The 16996-nt window shown below is 41.8% G+C and overlaps 1 protein-coding gene across 1 annotated transcript; it reads right to left on the reverse strand.

Annotated features, from left to right (window-relative positions):
- Positions 1-5273: 5273 nt before the first annotated feature.
- fip1l1b (FIP1 like 1b) lies at positions 5274-16431 on the reverse strand. Its single transcript, XM_084079233.1, has 16 exons — positions 16117-16431; positions 14337-14391; positions 14053-14128; positions 13696-13817; positions 13216-13280; positions 12911-13015; positions 11518-11648; positions 11148-11320; positions 10621-10680; positions 9437-9536; positions 8653-8821; positions 8214-8295; positions 8073-8128; positions 7430-7625; positions 6613-6768; positions 5274-6302 (listed from the first exon to the last, which is right to left on the reverse strand). Exons 1-16 carry the CDS (start codon positions 16196-16198, stop codon positions 6161-6163), a joined length of 1770 nt encoding a protein of 589 aa, XP_083935359.1. The 5' UTR covers positions 16199-16431; the 3' UTR covers positions 5274-6160.
- Between the last annotated feature and the right edge of the window lie 565 nt (positions 16432-16996).

Genomic DNA, 16996 nt, shown 5'->3' on the forward strand with positions numbered 1-16996 from the left:
TGGCAAACCTTTCAAACGCATTGTCAAAACTATCACTTGGTGTTTCCATTCAGATGTCCAGCAACTAGAAAAGTCTGATAATAAAATGACTGGAACAAGAGTAACTGTCATGGAATATCTTTGAAATCAGTAGTCATCAACATTTTTGGATGATAGTTGAGTTGATTAGTTTTTAACAGCCTTGTAGTAGGCCTATATAGAAATAAGGGGTTACAGTATCCACCTAAAAGTATCTGTATATTAGAATAGTATATATTGTGTGAAAAGTTAGTATTTCTGCAGTGAGGGTGGCACCACTACAGGATAGGCCATGGGGTCACTCAAATAGATTTGAGTTCATCTTCCAACATCCCAATGGGTTCATGAAGGTGCACAGAAAATGATAAGGCAATCCAGGTGGTAGTTTCTGAGAGATTTTGTTTGGGACCAAAGCAGCGAGAAGACGGACAGACGAACCAGCAAGTTCAATTTTGAATTGCTTTCCCTGGCACCATATATTTCACACTCTTGTTTTGATACACTCTGTATATTATTTGTGAGAAGTGAAAAAATGAAACAAATGAATTGAGTCACAACGGTGAGAGTAGTGAACAGATTAATTTGAAGAATTTTATTCTAATGTATATATTTAAGATATTTAATAAATATGACTTTCTAAATATGAGATTTCCAGAGTTTTGCAATTCTGTAAGAAATATCTCAGATTGGCTTCAAAGTTATTCCAAAATGATAGTATTTGTATTTTGTACAGCAGTCAAGTTTTGTTTATTATAGTATATCTCATTTGGAATGAAATCTTCTACAGTACTTTCATTTTATCCGACTTGTGAAACACTATATCTTATACTTAGCCTATCAACAAGCCATCTGCAATGACAATAAGGGAAAACACAAATTCCTGTTTACAGATAATTATGAATGAAGACTACAAATAATAATGCAGATTCTGATATCATATATCATACTTTATAATTCATTGGTCATGGAAAAAGTTAGTAGGTTATAAACCAAGCTGATGGATGGTCAGTTCACAAACATGTCAAAAACTCTATCCAGCAGTCTGACAATTGGATGCGCCATTTTGGCCTCAAGTAAGGTATTCATGCCGTCTAGACCTTGCATGGGTGAAGTGGGGTCTGGACAGATTTCTGTGCACAAGGAAAGGAGAGATTTAGCAACATAGCAAACATCTAAGTAGGCTTAAGAGCCTAATTTATACTTCATCGTATGAAGGTGTCACGTCCCGAAAATAGCTATAAGCTCACAGTCACAACAACCCATTGCATGACACCAGCATACGAAGGGGCATAAATTAGGCATTATTGTGCATGAATGATAGGGAGTATGCTACAACGATAACAACCAAAATATTAGATTAAATGTGTACAGTACCATAGTTTGTGTCAATCATAATTGGGGGTGGCATCTTGAAGCACTCCACCTGTGTCTGAAACATCTGTACAACAGCAGGGGAGACACTCTTCCTCTTACCTGGATATCAAAATGCATAAGCCAAGTTAAAAGTTGTATTTTAATACGTAGAGTAGTACGTGTGGTCTTTTTTCCCCCATACTTTCTTGAAAGTGGTCACAACATACAGTATAGTTGTGACTAATTTACCTCTCCATCTAGTAGTCCTAATGTTCCACAAACAAACTCCACCCTGTGTCTTCCCTACAAAACATCACTCTTCTTCATGTGTAAATAAAGACAAAAACATTTGTTCTTACTAAATAGCATAACACTGGTGAATGTGTCTTTCCCAGAGATGACCTCTTCATGGATAACCAGACAGTCCGGGCAGTCACTTCTCAAGTACACCTCCTTCAGGTAAAACGGCTCCTCTGGGAAACACACAGAAGCACAAAAACAAATACACACAATCACAAACAGTACGTCTCAGGAATTATGAACTATTTCAACGTATTAAGACCTGAGGCTGATTCTACAATTGCCTTCTAAATCAGTAGTTCTCACACTTTCAAGAAATTTCAAAAAAATATCTTAAATAGCAGCTCACCCGCGCGGCACTAAGTGATGCACTGTGAGCTTGTATACCTGCTATTTTTGAATAGCCAACACTAAAATCTAAAATGACACAGATGCTTTCCCGGTTTTAAGGTGGAACATCCCACACCACTTGAACTCTTCTTTTCTCTACTTACCAATCAACATAGCGCTGTTTTCAAAAGTCACACTGTAATTGTAACTGGAGCACTCGCCATATCTGTGATGGGAGGAATAAAGGCAAAATACTGCATTAGAAATATCAATACCATGCATGTGAAAGTAGATATGAGATCTATCTATCGTAAACCTTGCCATGCCAAGGACCCCCAAATAACCATAGCCTCTGGCTGCGACCCACCCACCCTATTGAAAAATAAATGTCTGATCTACAATGCGTCATATTGTGACCCTTGTGAGTGTGACACGTTGTGAGCTTGTAGAGCTGCTATTTATGAAAAATCATTCTGTATTTCACAAGAAGTTTGACATCAACTCAAAAACAGCAAGGGAAAAAATCCCTATAATAGTATACGGATAGTAGTAATAACATATAGAATTGTATCCAAATCATAGTATACTGTAGGAGTGTAGTTTGTCTTACACTCTCTGGGTCTGCATGAGATTAATGATGTTCTCCTGTGGGGTTGGAGCAGGGATGTCAAACATACGGCCCGCGGGCCGGATCAGGCCCGCTAACTAGTTTAATCCGGCCCGCGAGATGATTTTGCAAAACATTTAAAAAAATTTTTTTTTTAGTTCCAAAAATGTTTTAATTGTTTTTTGGCCAAGTCTACGCCTGCAACCACACGTAACTTCCACTTTCCTCTTCTTCTTCCTCGTCTTTGTATTGGTATTGTTTGTGTTGGAGCGCCTCAGTGCGGCTGCAGAGTTCATGTGCAACCTCTACCAGAGAGAGATAGAGACACTAGAAACTCTGCTGGAGACACAAAACAAATTGTGTAGACTTGGCCCTTTGAAATAAAATGTATTTTGGCACTAAAAAAAAAAAACACATTTTTTTTTCTTAACGGTTATCGATTAATTAATCGGTAAGGCCTAACGGTAGGTAAACGGTTAATAAAATGTCTCCATTTGGCCATCCCTATTTGTGAAGTTTACATTTTCAGAATGTGCTTGTACTAACTAAGACTAAGTAAAGTAAACAAAGAAAACTATCTGAAGTTGTTGTTATTGTTATTAATAGTTATTATGCCATGATTTTACCGGTCCGGTACCGGTCCGGTACCGGTCCGGCCCTCTGGCCCTCTGGCCCTCCTCCATGTGGCCCCTGAGCTAAAATGAGTTTGACATCCCTGGGTTGGAGTGAGGTCAACCCAGGCACTTGTCAGCAGGTGGCCTAGGGAACGGCTTCCAGGGAGATCAGAGCTCCCCCCAATGTATAACCACTTCCCTAACATCTGGATGAGGGAATAAACAACATAGTTAGTATACTGCAGTAGTTCCCAAACCTTCCCATGCCAAGGACCTCAAATAGCCAAAGCCATTGCATTGGCTAATGGCTGTTCCGTTTAATTTGTAGACTCCAAGGAGACTAGAAGTGAGTCAAGTGACCACTATCTGGAAGCTAATGGTGATCGAATGGTGAGTATATATAATCTATGTGTGATCGAACATTTTTTGCCAGAAGGCTCTGAGCTTCAAAAATATAAAGGAAAACAGTAATTTATTAAGAGAATGCAATCTCTCTCTCTCCCTCCTCTGATTTGGCTCAATTCATAATGATGATAATGACATTATGGAAACATTCATACCACGAATCATGGTATGAATGTTCTGAGGGATGGCTCCAAGTAGCCTACTCAAACTAGCCTGCGTAAACCATCAATTTAAACGACCAGGATGGTTGGTTTACTGTAGTTTTACTCAAACTACAGTACAAACATTTTTACTGTCTAGTGTCCTTGCCTTTGTGTGTCAAGTTGGAGGAAAAAGATAAAGTAAATTGAGGATGGACTGCAGATTCTGTCAAATTATGCACACAGTGCCTTCACATACTATTTTTCACTTACCTCTTTATTGCTCATTTCTATTGGTTTTACTAGATTCTCGCAGCTCGAGCTGGTCAGAGGAGCGGAATGTCCCACTGGGAAAAGACACAGAAATGCAACAATAACGAAATACATAATGACTCCCTGGTTGCTTGTGTAGGTTTGCTCTGGCTCTCTTTGTGTCTCCTGTGTACTGCACTCAGTTAATTTCAGACAGTCACGGTAAACCTTCTCTTTTGCCTGCTCAGTTACAAATCCAGCGTATTTCACTTCACTGATATTATGGCCTCTGCAGAAAATATTCCTATACAGTAGCTTACAATGGTGATGTAACAAAACAAATAACAGGGGGCTCTGGAGAAGTTAAACATAGACTTTGTTCAGTAATACGTGGAATCCTAATCCTCTCACCATCTATAGGAGCCCTTTGAGAAGCTATGGTGTTACTGTAGCCGTTTGACCGTTTGGCGACTGGATGATGATTGATATTGCTGAGTAACCAGAGCAAATAAACGACATTACAACAGAATGATAAAAGAGATAAAAGGTAGAGCAAATAATAGTCAGTCACTAACTAGTAAACTGGTATTCAAAGGTTGCAGATGTACAGCGCCAAAGAATGCATCAACACTGATTTTTGAGATCTTACACTTCAAGATAGTAATGTGGGTTCTTAACAATCTTGTAAATGTTCATCACATTCAACAGTTAAAGGACTCCTGCCATTACACTGTCACACAAGATCATACATTTAACAATCTAAATTTCTAAATCTATTGCCAATACACTGTGGACCACGATCATTACAGCTGTTTAAGCAGAAACACATTTACAGAAATGTAAACTACTTGAAATTACAGCTGCAGTATATGGAGGAGTATATTTACTTGAAATGTACAATGACAGGTAAAGTCAGGCAAAGCTGGACTACACCCCCACCTGCTGGTTAAGTTTAGCAACAAACACTACCATCAGCAAGAACTAGCAGTGCTACTAACTGCTAGTACCACTGCTAGTAGGAATATGCTAGTAACTATCATATTCCTACTAGACATAAATAATATTTGTAACCATTTTCAGATCTAAATTGGTGAATCAAACGTATCCCTTTGGACTGCATATTCCAACAACGCCATAAATATACCCAGTGAGTGACCAGTAGCGTAAAATAGTTTGTATTTTGTGCGAAGTATATCTGAATTGAATAGGGAAAAAAACAATAACCCCACAAATAACAAAAGACAGCAAGACAAATCTTATCAAAAGCTTGTTTGTTTTTTAATTCAACAAACTTGACAACATTCTGTAGATGTATCTATACAGGACAAGAAAAATGATACAACAAAATAAATGACTAGGGGAAAAAAAGAGACATATCATCCAGACAACAACGTCAACAACAGAATCTCTGAGCGTGATCTATTATAAGAGGGTGAGGGGTGAATGGAGGAGAAACAGACACCCTCCTTGTTCTAAGTCTGGGATGGGAGGTTAGAGACAAGGAGAGGAATGTAGAGGTACAGAGAGGAAAAGAGACAACGCTTCCACAGACCTCCGAAAACACACCTCTGCTCCTCAAGCTTCCGTTCACCTTTTAAAACACTGTTCCTCAACGTCGGGTCCGGGGACGACCAGCGGTCCAAATGGACTGTTACGGGTCTGTAACTCTGACAGTGTACAAATGGAACCACATTGGTTCAATTTGGACACTCTCTGAGTTCAATCAACACTTGAGGATTTTCCAATGTAGATCGGGGTCCCAGAGATGAAAAAATGGGGGTCCGTTGCCCAATGCATATCAAACTGAGGGTCCTTGAAATTAAAAAGAGTAAGAATCACTGAACTTAACTATACTGGAACCCCCAATCTATTCTGTAAAATCCTCAGTAATTATTCAACTTGAGAAATGGCTGCATTTCTACACTCTGAAGAGTTACAGACCTGTTTTCTCAAACTGACGTGGAGAGACAGTGTTTTAAAAGACATGGGAGAGAATGGAGGGATGGAAGATGAGTGATGTGAAGGGAGGAGGGGCTCACACTTCTCATTTCTTCGCTCTCTTCTTGGAGGGAAAGGGAAAAAAAAGGGATAGAAGAATGGGTCGGAGGGAGGGATTAAAGTGAAGGAGTAGAGGTTGCTCATCATTCCATGGCCTCCTGGTTCTCCTGGTCCACGCTGATCTCCTCGCTGGCCTCCTTGCCCTCCTTGCTCCTCTTGCTTTTCTTGTGTTTGTGTCTCCGGTGGCTGTCGCCCTCCTCGCTGTCGTGCCTCCTCCTGCTACTGCTGCTTGCGCAGGAGGGGAGGGGGGAGGAGAAAAGGTCAAAGCGGACCGTAGATAACAGCAAAAAAAATAACATCTAACATAGAACTGATATATTGATGTTCTCTGGAACTTTCTCAATCTGTACAACAATAACTACATGGATGTGGGAGAGAGAAGTGTGTGTGTGTGTGTGTGTGTGTGTGTGTGTGTGTGTGTGTGTGTGTGTGTGTGTGTGTGTGTGTGTGTGTGTGTGTGTGTGTGTGTGTGTGTGTGTGTGTGTGTGTGTGTGTGTGTGTGTGTGTGTGTGTGTGTGTGTGTGTGTGTGTCTACCTGCGTGAGGACTTGTGGCGTCCCTCCTCTTTCTCCCTGTGTCTTCTCTCTCTGTGTCCTCTGTCCTCTTTCTCTCTGCTTGCCCGCTCACGATGGCGCTCGCCGCCCCCGTAGCCACGCTCTTGGTACTCGCGGTAACGGTAACGCTCCTCATCGCTGCGGAGGGCACAAAGACAGGTTACATTTTAGTTGGTTGTGGCAAAGATTTATTTGAAAAAAGATATTTACAACAAATCCATCATTAAGGTGGCAGAGGTAAAGCACTAGCTCCATTTCAATTCACAGCAGCGGTGCCTCCAGCTTGGCAGGAAGTTTGTTTTCAATGGGAGGCCAACGTGGTTAACATGGAGTAAGAGGGAAAATGACCTGGCAACTTGAAAGGAGTCTACCCAAATATAATACTGGAGCAGTATTGTGAAGTCCCCAGGACTTTTTTGTTTTATCCTTTTAGCCTTAATGTCTGACTGTACCACGTGCTGTTTACATTTCTGACTAATTAAGTATTCAATCAATCAATCAAGCGCTCGACTGGGTCTGCACATTTTCAGTTGAATGGGCTTATACTGTATAGGAGGGGGGGGGGACCCGGTGTACACAAAAGAATGAGTAGACATTAAAATGACCCTTGAAGTGTTTTAATGTGAAATACCCCTTTGAGTTATGTTTTTGCAGCGCTTCTTGCACCATGTCCGATTTTGGCTAATATAACTTGATTTCTACTGATTCTACGCATGTCAAGCAGGTCGAGTCCAAAAGACAAGGTCACCTTAGACTTCAGACTAGCCTCTGTAGAGGTGTTAGTATCTGTCCCCCTCACCTGGTGTAGCTCATAGCTGAGGGGCTGTGTTCCCTCTCCCTTTCCCGTTCATGTGGCCTCTCCCGGGGCCTCTCTCGCTCCTTTTCTCTCTTCTCCTCGCGACGGGGGTTAGGGTAGTAGTCCCATGGCTTGGAGTTATCCATCATGGGGGGCCACGGCGGGGCCACATTGCCCGGCATGGGAGGAGGGTATGCACCTGGCATGAATAGAGAGAGGAGGGGTCGGTATGTCTGTGTTGTTGAGTGTAGTGCAATTGGATGAATTTAACCACTTAAGCCCTATACTTTTCCGTACGTCAGCGAATAGTCAAAATAGCTGCTCTACAAGCTCACAACGCCTGGCGATGAGACGCGTTGTTCGCAAGCACACTTTTCAGTTTTCACCTATAAAGACAAGCCGAACATAAGGACGCAAGATTGAAAGTGGTTAAAGGGAAATGTTGCCGATTTTGAACATAAATCCCATTGTTCTGATGTACATAAACGGTGTGGGAAAAAATACTCAATGTGTTCTGTGTATTTCTAATTGTGCGCCCAATGACGACAAATTACATCAGGTGTACGCAGTGTAGTCTGAACATGTCTAATGTTGATTACAAACTGGTTTTGTTAGGGTGTAAGTAGTTCAATGTTGTAATTCTTACCTTGAGGGAAGGGGTATGGTGGGACAGGGCGGTTATCATAACCTCCAGGATGGCTACTGTTGCGACAAAGAGAGAGAGAGACCATCAGCAACTACTTGTTGTATTGTTAAGGATTCAGTGTGTTTGTGTGTATGCGTTTACCTGTCCATGGTAGGGATGAGAGAAGGAGGGGGTCCGCTAGGTGGCGGGGGGAAACCAGGGGGAGGGACAGTGATGGGCATTCCTAAGAACAGGGAGATTAGTAGAGAAAGAGAAGACAACAGGTTAAACAGTAAATCAAAAACACAAACTATAAATGCACTCAAGAGAGATGCTACACCTGCAACACACATGCTGCATAATCGTTGCTGTCGGGTAGAAACCTTGTAACTCTGTATTTCAACTTTTTATGTTTTTTCTTAAATGAATTCATCAATTGTGTTCATCGTACAATAGGGGGCTAAGGTTTGACTTTGCGCTGTGTCTATCAACTTTTTGCACCCACCCACACACAACAAACAGAATTTCAAATGGGCACAATCTGAATGAATCTAGAGGTAGGCAGAGTAAAAGTCACAAGTGAGCGACTGTGGTGACTTACTAGGCGGGGGGATGAGTGGGGGTGCCGTGCTGACGTTGGGAGGAGGAGGGAGGAAGGGTGGAGGAGGGATGTTCGGAGGGAGGGGTCCAGGAGGGAAGAAGTTCGGAGGCATCTGATTCTTGGCCGGAGTTGGTTCCACATCCGATGAAGTGTGGCCATCGGAGATCACCTGCGTGCCAAACACAGATGGGAAAGGCTCAAACTCAGGCCTGGCTATAACAAGTTATCTACTCTCAAGATAAGACAAGACAAGTTCTATCAAGTTCAACTGTGAAATGTATCAGAAGCAAACCCAAAGCAAATATTTACGCCTGTGCTGATCAACAATTGTTCAGCAGTTAGTAGAGATGTGCCAAAAATCTTTTATCTAATGACTAGATTCCGCCCCATAGATCATTTTGTACTATATCGAGATAATAGTGTGTGTTTGGGAAAATTATATTAGTAGGCTACAGTACAGTATATGCAAGCAGTTATATCTTCCCCTCAGGATAGAAATCAACATGTTTTCTCAGCAAACGCATCATGGAAAGCTATTTTCGCTGAATGTTCACCCCCCAGAATGAATAGGGACGCTAGGATTCAAGTGGTTCAACGTGCAGTATGTCATGACCCTGTGTTTTGCCAGAATAGTTAAAATTTGATATCACTGATATTGTAGATATTTTGGTTTGCAATAACCCTATGTATAAATGTCCATTATCGGTTCAAACCTGTTCAGTATCATTGACAGTTTGTTTGTTTGTTGTGTCAGACTGCATGTTTGTCTGTGTGGTTGGTTTACCTGAATATTGTTTCCTTCCAGATTGTGCCTCCGTCGTCCCTCCACTCTGCTGATGGTGGCTGTCCCTCCACCGATCACATCTATGGTACCGCTGGTCTTCCTGATGGAGGAACCAACAGCAACAATGCACTGAGCAGCATGCCAACACGGGACAAAATGCACCCGACATGTTCTTAAGCCCTATATACTTTGTCGTACAGCCAATGGCGAAATTAGCTGATCTACAGGTATAATCTCACAAGTGAGCTTGTAGATCTGTTATTGTCACTATTTATTCTAATTGTTCGCCTATAATGACATGGCCAAAATAGGAAGGGCGCCAGGTTGAAAGTGGTTAATACACTGTATAGATGCAGTATTAATACTTTATACGTACAGTATTAACTCATTGAGTGCCATTAACGTGTTTCACGTGTTTTTACCGCTATGGCGCTGGGTGCCAATGACGTGTTTGACGTGTTTTTGAAAAAATAGTAATGTTTTTTTTCTTTCTTTTTTTTAAAACATGTTCAGAACCCAAGATATCATCATCTGAAGATTTGCAGCTCCATCCACTCCTTGTTTAACGTATAACTGAGAAGGGCTGTATCTCGCTTCCTAAGCACTTTTTTTTTACTTTGAAAAAAACTCTGGCACTGGGACAACATATTTCTATATAATTCTGGCAATTCTGGCACTCAATGAGTTAAGACACAAATCTGGCCACTTATTTAAGTCCTGTGAGCATCTGAACAGAAATTAAGTCCAATGTTGTACATCTGTATAAATGATTTTGGTTCATAGGTTTTATGTCTCATGGAGCATGCTCATTTAGAATTTAAATGAGCAGATCATTAGCCTGATGGGTACAGTTGTTGTTGTTGTTGTTGTTGTTGTTGTTGTTTGTGGGGGCTAAAATGTTTGGGGACGATAGATTTCTAGTCTCAGTCTGTATTACATGGCCCCATAATCATGGATCCAACAAGTCTCTTTGTTTTAGTTTTTTCCACTAATGCACCACCAATACAACAATGACACAATAGCAACCACCAAACCAATGACCATCAAATCAAAATAAATTAAATACATAAAAGAATGCATCTTTCTGGCCTCAGCAGAAACCTTTGCTTGATCGTCGCACATGATGGCTATGGCTAATATTCATGGCCATTTCATCTTGTAAGAATGAGGCCATGCCCACTTACGTATAATAGGACATGTCTTGAGCAGGTGGGCCAGTCTGAACCCACTGAGGAGGGGAGATCCTACCAATACGAAACAGACAGCAAGGGAAAATGACACAGAGTTACACCAACCCTCACAAACACACAGTAAATGGGAGGTGGGCCTATTTCATACAGAGTGAGTAATTGATGCATTTCTTTCAAATGGAGGAATCAGGTGTGTTTCGCTGTGTGTGTTGCGTTTGTACAGGAAAGCAGTGTGAGTTTAACATTATATGTGCGTTTCAAATGCCACCAAAAATATTGTTCAGTACTATCAATTTTTCTTTAACTGCCAAACAAGTAAACATTACAAGTACAACCCCACCTACCAGTCTGAATCAAACCTCTATTCTGACATTTCAAAACCCAAAGTCTAGTAGGAAAAGCCAGTTAGGTGTATTTCCATTTCCCCCCAGATCCTTTCAATGTCGATTTAATCTCCCCTGATTTTTCTGTTTCCTACAATCGTTCAATGACAAATACATTGTTACTTAGATGTGTCTTACATCTTCTCCTGTGTTTCGTAAACAGGTATCATTCCAGACCTATTGGTGACCTGGCTGATGGGAGGCTTGTTGTAGTGGGAGTGGCTGGCCGGAGAGATGAATTCTGGCTTTGAGGTGTGGACAGGCAGGGTGGATATCATGTCCTTCTCATTACCTGTCCTGCCCTGCTGAACCTGGGGAAGGCACAGATCTGTCTTTACCACAGGATGGATGACAGACTTGACACAGACAGCAAAATCTACATTTTTCATTTGTCCATTTGGTTCCATTTGGTACACCGTCAGCGTTAAATTTACATGGAGGATTTTACTGTGTGAGGTGGCGGCTGTGTGTCTGTGTTAAACAAGGAGTGTGTATAGCGGCCTCTTACTGTGATCTTGCTGGTTATAGAACCAACAGTGGTGACCTCCAGACCCATGCGCATCCTCTTCTGCTTCTCACAGTACGTCTTCCACGTGTCCTCATTGAAGCCATAGTTGAAGTAGTCAGACAGGTCCGCTCCTACACACATAAACACAGTCAGACAGTAGTAAGACAGGTCTGCTCCTACACACATAAACACAGTCAGACAGTAGTCAGACAGGTCCGCTCCTACACACATAAACACAGTCACACAGTAGTAAGACAGGTCTGCTCCTACACACATAAACACAGTCACACAGTAGTAAGACAGGTCTGCTCCTACACACATAAACACAGTCAGACAGTAGTAAGACAGGTCTGCTCCTACACACATAAACACAGTCACAGTAGTAAGACAGGTCTGCTCCTACACACATAAACACAGTCAGACAGTAGTAAGACAGGTCTGCTCCTACACACATAAACACAGTCAGACAGTAGTAAGACAGGTCTGCTCCTACACACATAAACACAGTCACAGTAGTAAGACAGGTCTGCTCCTACACACATAAACACAGTCAGACAGTAGTAAGACAGGTCTGCTCCTACACACATAAACACAGTCAGACAGTAGTAAGACAGGTCTGCTCCTACACACATAAACACAGTCACAGCAGTAAGACAGGTCTGCTCCTACACACATAAACACAGTCACAGTAGTAAGACAGGTCTGCTCCTACACACATAAACACAGTCACAGCAGTAAGACAGGTCTGCTCCTACACACATAAACACAGTCACAGTAGTAAGACAGGTCTGCTCCTACACACATAAACACAGTCACAGCAGTAAGACAGGTCTGCTCCTACACACATAAACACAGTCAGACAGTAGTAAGACAGGTCTGCTCCTACACACATAAACACAGTCAGACAGTAGTAAGACAGGTCTGCTCCTACACACATAAACACAGTCACAGTAGTAAGACAGGTCCGCTCCTACACACATAAACACAGTCAGACAGTAGTAAGACAGGTCTGCTCCTACACACATAAACACAGTCACAGTAGTAAGACAGGTCTGCTCCTACACACATAAACACAGTCAGACAGTAGTAAGACAGGTCTGCTCCTACACACATAAACACAGTCAGACAGTAGTAAGACAGGTCTGCTCCTACACACATAAACACAGTCACAGTAGTAAGACAGGTCCGCTCCTACACACATAAACACAGTCACAGTAGTAAGACAGGTCTGCTCCTACACACATAAACACAGTCACAGTAGTAAGACAGGTCTGCTCCTACACACATAAACACAGTCAGACAGTAGTAAGACAGGTCCGCTCCACAAGGACACACACACACACACACACACACACACACACAAAGCACGGAAAAAACCCACACCCACACACACCTGGCTTCCTCCAAGGCTTCTCTTCAAAAGACTCCATGTCCACCTCCAGTACTGGAACCCCGTTGATGTTCCCGGGAGCATCCATATCCACTCCCTTCAGCTTAGCTGTTAATGGAAACAAAACAACTTGTTAGTGGACCTACACATATCCGTTATGCTACTGTCCTATCTGAGCATCTGCCATACCATTCAATTTGCTATTGAACACATTTGATTCAATATTATACAGGTTGATTAGAGCACAATACAAAAAGTTTTCAGTAAAACTAAAAATAGCTGCAATAGTTGGTAATAGAGAACATCACCTTGTCCATAAGGTCTGGTGCCTGTTGTTTTAATGTTGAGGTTGACAGGTGGTGCTCCATAGGGCCTGTGAGAAAAACATAAACCAATAAACATAAACCACATAAACCAATATGGTATACTAAGTACCAAGTATTTTATTGTTATCTCCGCCAGGCCGAAGGCAAGCGGCTAGATAATGTTTTCCTGTGTGGCAGCCTAACTATGGACTCACCCGCTTTATTTTCTTAAGGTTTTCAGAAGCGTTTTTTTACGCGGAAGCGTTTGAAATTTGTGTGAGGCAACCGTCTGTCTCAAGACACCGTGAAACACCACATTATGTGCTTCATTTCGATGCATAAAGTTGGATTAAAAAAAGACAAGAGGAAGACTGACACAGGTTAGCATTAGGTGGAGAGGACGATAGAATGCTGCAGCTTTCATCACTGCCGGATCAACTAGTAGGCCAAGGTGTGAGATAGCAAGCCTTCACTGGGACCTACGTGTACTGTGGTGCTCCGGTTTTAATGTCTCCAATGGTGACACGGACATCATCGTCATCGTCGTCACTGTCGCTGTCACTGTCTTCATCCTCACCACCTGCTGCAGCCTCTCTCTCTGCAGGCTGACACAGAGAGAGAGAGACAGACAGACAGACAGACAGTTACCAACCATACAGAGATTGTGAACATGTGAGAGAGTGTGTTGGGGAAGAAGACAGTAAAAATAATTAAGTCTGAAGATCCAAATAATAAGTCAGAAAGCAGTCAAGATATTAAAGCAATCTCATCCACATTGTGTGTGCGTGTGCGTGTGCGTGTGCGTGTGTGTGTGTGTGTGTGTATGTGCGCGCTACCCACCTCGGAAGCCACTCCATTTCCTGTGGCCACAGCAGGGGCATCATCTGTTGCGGGGAGGGCGGCATCGGCAGCTCCACTGGGAAACGTTCAATTTAAAACCTCTTTAGGTTACAAACCAGGCACCAAAATAAAACGGGCTCAACACATGATAGACAGATATAAATATATATGCCCACAATAGGGTCATGGTGTATTGTTGCACAATGTGCTCCTCAAGTTTTAGCAAACGTCTGCATGCAGTATGCAGTATCATTACATGACAGGTAACGTGAGATGCAAGTTACCTGACTGCAGCGTTCAACTTGGCTTCTTCATCCCCGTCTTTCTCCTCGGTTTCATCTAAAAAGACACATATTTTGTTACATTGCATAGCAGTTTAACAATTAACAATTTAATTGTGTTTTTCTCATTGAACAATTTTCATTTCTGTTTGGCTTTTAGGCATTGAAGTTGCACAGGGCAAATATGACAAATAACCTATATACAAAGAAATGACTGATACATATCAGTCATATAGATACTTTTTTAAATACTGTGGAAATAGCCGATCTACAAGGTCACAACGCGTTGTGAGCTTGTAGATCTATTTATTTCTACATTATTTTCCATATTTATTTTTATTTAAATGAACTTTTTTCACTAAGCCCCATTTCAAAAATAGCAGATCATCTACAAGCTCACACAGCGTCACATCACGACTTGTGAGTTTGTAGCTATTTTGTAGCTTGTAGCTACTTTGTTTTTGTCTATGACTTGACTTGCACAAAATAGTGGTCAATTTCACCTGTTAGAAGGTAATCCAATGTGTATGAGAATGTACTGTGTAAGAATGACCATCAGATTCAGGTTTCTTCAAATCAGGGGTCCGTGGCTTAATACGTATCAATTAATTTGGAGGTTCTTAGCATGAAAATGTTTGAGAACCACTGCTTTTAAAAGAAAAGGTAGGGTAAGTGATATGTTTTGGTTAAAACAAAATTTTTTTTGTTAAAAGGTTAACTCACTATATTTTGATAGTAATCATTGCTATAGAGTGTTTGTTCCTAACAGGAGTCTCCCCACCTCTCCAGCTCTATTAGGAAAATAAAAATAAAATAAAATTTCACATGTGTTGCCAAATTTCAGCCAATCAGGAGAGAGCATCCATTTATCAGCTATAATTTTAAAGCAATTGGTTCTATCAGAATATAGAGCTATTTAACACTTATTTTAACAAAGGAAAATCACTTACCCTACCTTTAAGTAGCTCTGGTACATAGCGTTAGAAGGAGTTACAGTACGCTTTGGACCAGAGCTAACCTTTAAGTAAAGTCTTAGTCCTGTGTAAAAGCAAAGCAAAGTTTGTTGTTTACCCAGGGTGTCGGACTAAGCACGAAGCTTGTTTCCAGCCGGACCCTGCATGGAAGCCTTGCTCAAGGGCTATTCAGCGGTGATTCATGATTGATGTGATGAATTGGGGAATCGAACTAGGGACCTTCCGGTATCAAGGCCGCCCCTCTAACCACTAGGCCACCGCTACCACTGTGTGTGCAAGCAAGGTGCATTCCTGCTTCCTACCAGGGCAGCAAGGGTCTGCTATCATCTAGCAATGCACTGCAGACATTATGATTGTTTATACCAGGGGTCATCAACGTTTTTCAGGCCAAGGACCCCTTAGCTGAGAGCGAGATGAAGCAGGGACCCCCACTACATATTGTATACAATTGTGTTGTTGTTTTTCATAGATGTAGTGTTGTATTCATGTTAATGTGTATTTTCAGACAGTTAACCACTTAAACCCTCAATACTTCGAAAACTTGTACTTGGTCTGCCCCCCCCCTACACCAAACCTCTGCCGAAAATAGCCAATCTACAAGCTCACAACGCCTTTTTGGTTTATATTCCCTTCAGAATAGGGATGCAAGGGTCCAAGTGGTTAAAAAATAATAAAGGAAAAAAGGTTCTTATCATACAAAGATTTGGCGCCTCCCCCCTGTATAACTCTGAGGACCCCCTAGGGGTCCCGGACCCCCTGTTGAAGACCCCTGGTTTACACTACTCAATCCATTAGTGTTATAATCTCACCTCCATAGAGCCACTCCTCCTCTTCATCCCCGGCACTGGCCTCAGCAGCAGAGCCAGTCTTCTCCGCTTCCTCCGCAGACATCTTTCCACTGGACTCACAAACCCTCCTTCAGCGCCAACCAAACACCGCGCTGCAACACTTCACGAAAACAACGTGTTCAGGAAGGCTTTCCGACTGTAAAACACTACATACGTGAATTATATTTAGCCTTTATACGTTATATTCTCGCAGAAATGTGCCACAGGTTGTTTACATAAATATATATTTTTTTCATGCATTCATTTCATCCACAAGACTTCACACACAAGCTCTCGTGCCCCGGAAGTTATTGGCAGACAGACACCGGACGGACGGTGAAAGGGCAAATGTTTTGTTGGGTTCCTTGGAAAAGGTGACAGCGCCCCCTAGCTGCAGTAATGTATGGTACCCACAAGAGGGAGCCAACAGGTCACGCACCCTTAATCAATCTTGCCTTGTGGCCGGTTTTCAAATTCAATTAGTTTTATTGGAGAGCTTTAGGATATAATCCTCCTGTGACAAATGTTTGATCATCATTTGGGGAACCCTATATTATTATTATTCCATCCTAAAAGCATCTGGATTTCAATATAGACCATAATGACCAAACTTGGCAGATGGGTCAGGGTCCTACTATGGAATCCACATCCACACTGTCCATCACTGCAACCTAATGTCAATTCAGAAGTCTTATCCATCACTCTATATCCATCTATGGCCATTGTTGTTCATTCATGCTACCAAAATTGGACACATAAGCTTGTCTGTCTGATTGATTGATTGATTGATTGATTGATTGATTGATTGATTGATTGATTGATTGATTGATTGATTGATTGATTGATTGGTTGATTGATTGAT

This window comes from Gymnoscopelus microlampas (assembly GCF_963454915.1).
Source record: "Gymnoscopelus microlampas genome assembly, chromosome: 2".
Classification (NCBI taxonomy): Eukaryota; Metazoa; Chordata; class Actinopteri; order Myctophiformes; family Myctophidae; genus Gymnoscopelus; species Gymnoscopelus microlampas.

Coding starts and splice junctions, on each gene's coding strand:
- fip1l1b (XM_084079233.1), bottom strand. CDS start 16,198: ATGTCTGCGGAGGAAGCGGAGAAGACTGGCTCTGCTGCTGAGGCCAGT. Junction 13,818..14,052: donor GAAATGGAGTGGCTTCCGAG/GTGGGTAGCGCG, acceptor TCTCTGTGTCAG/CCTGCAGAGAGAGAGGCTGC. Junction 11,649..12,910: donor GAAGCCTTGGAGGAAGCCAG/GTGTGTGTGGGT, acceptor TTATGTGTGTAG/GAGCGGACCTGTCTGACTAC.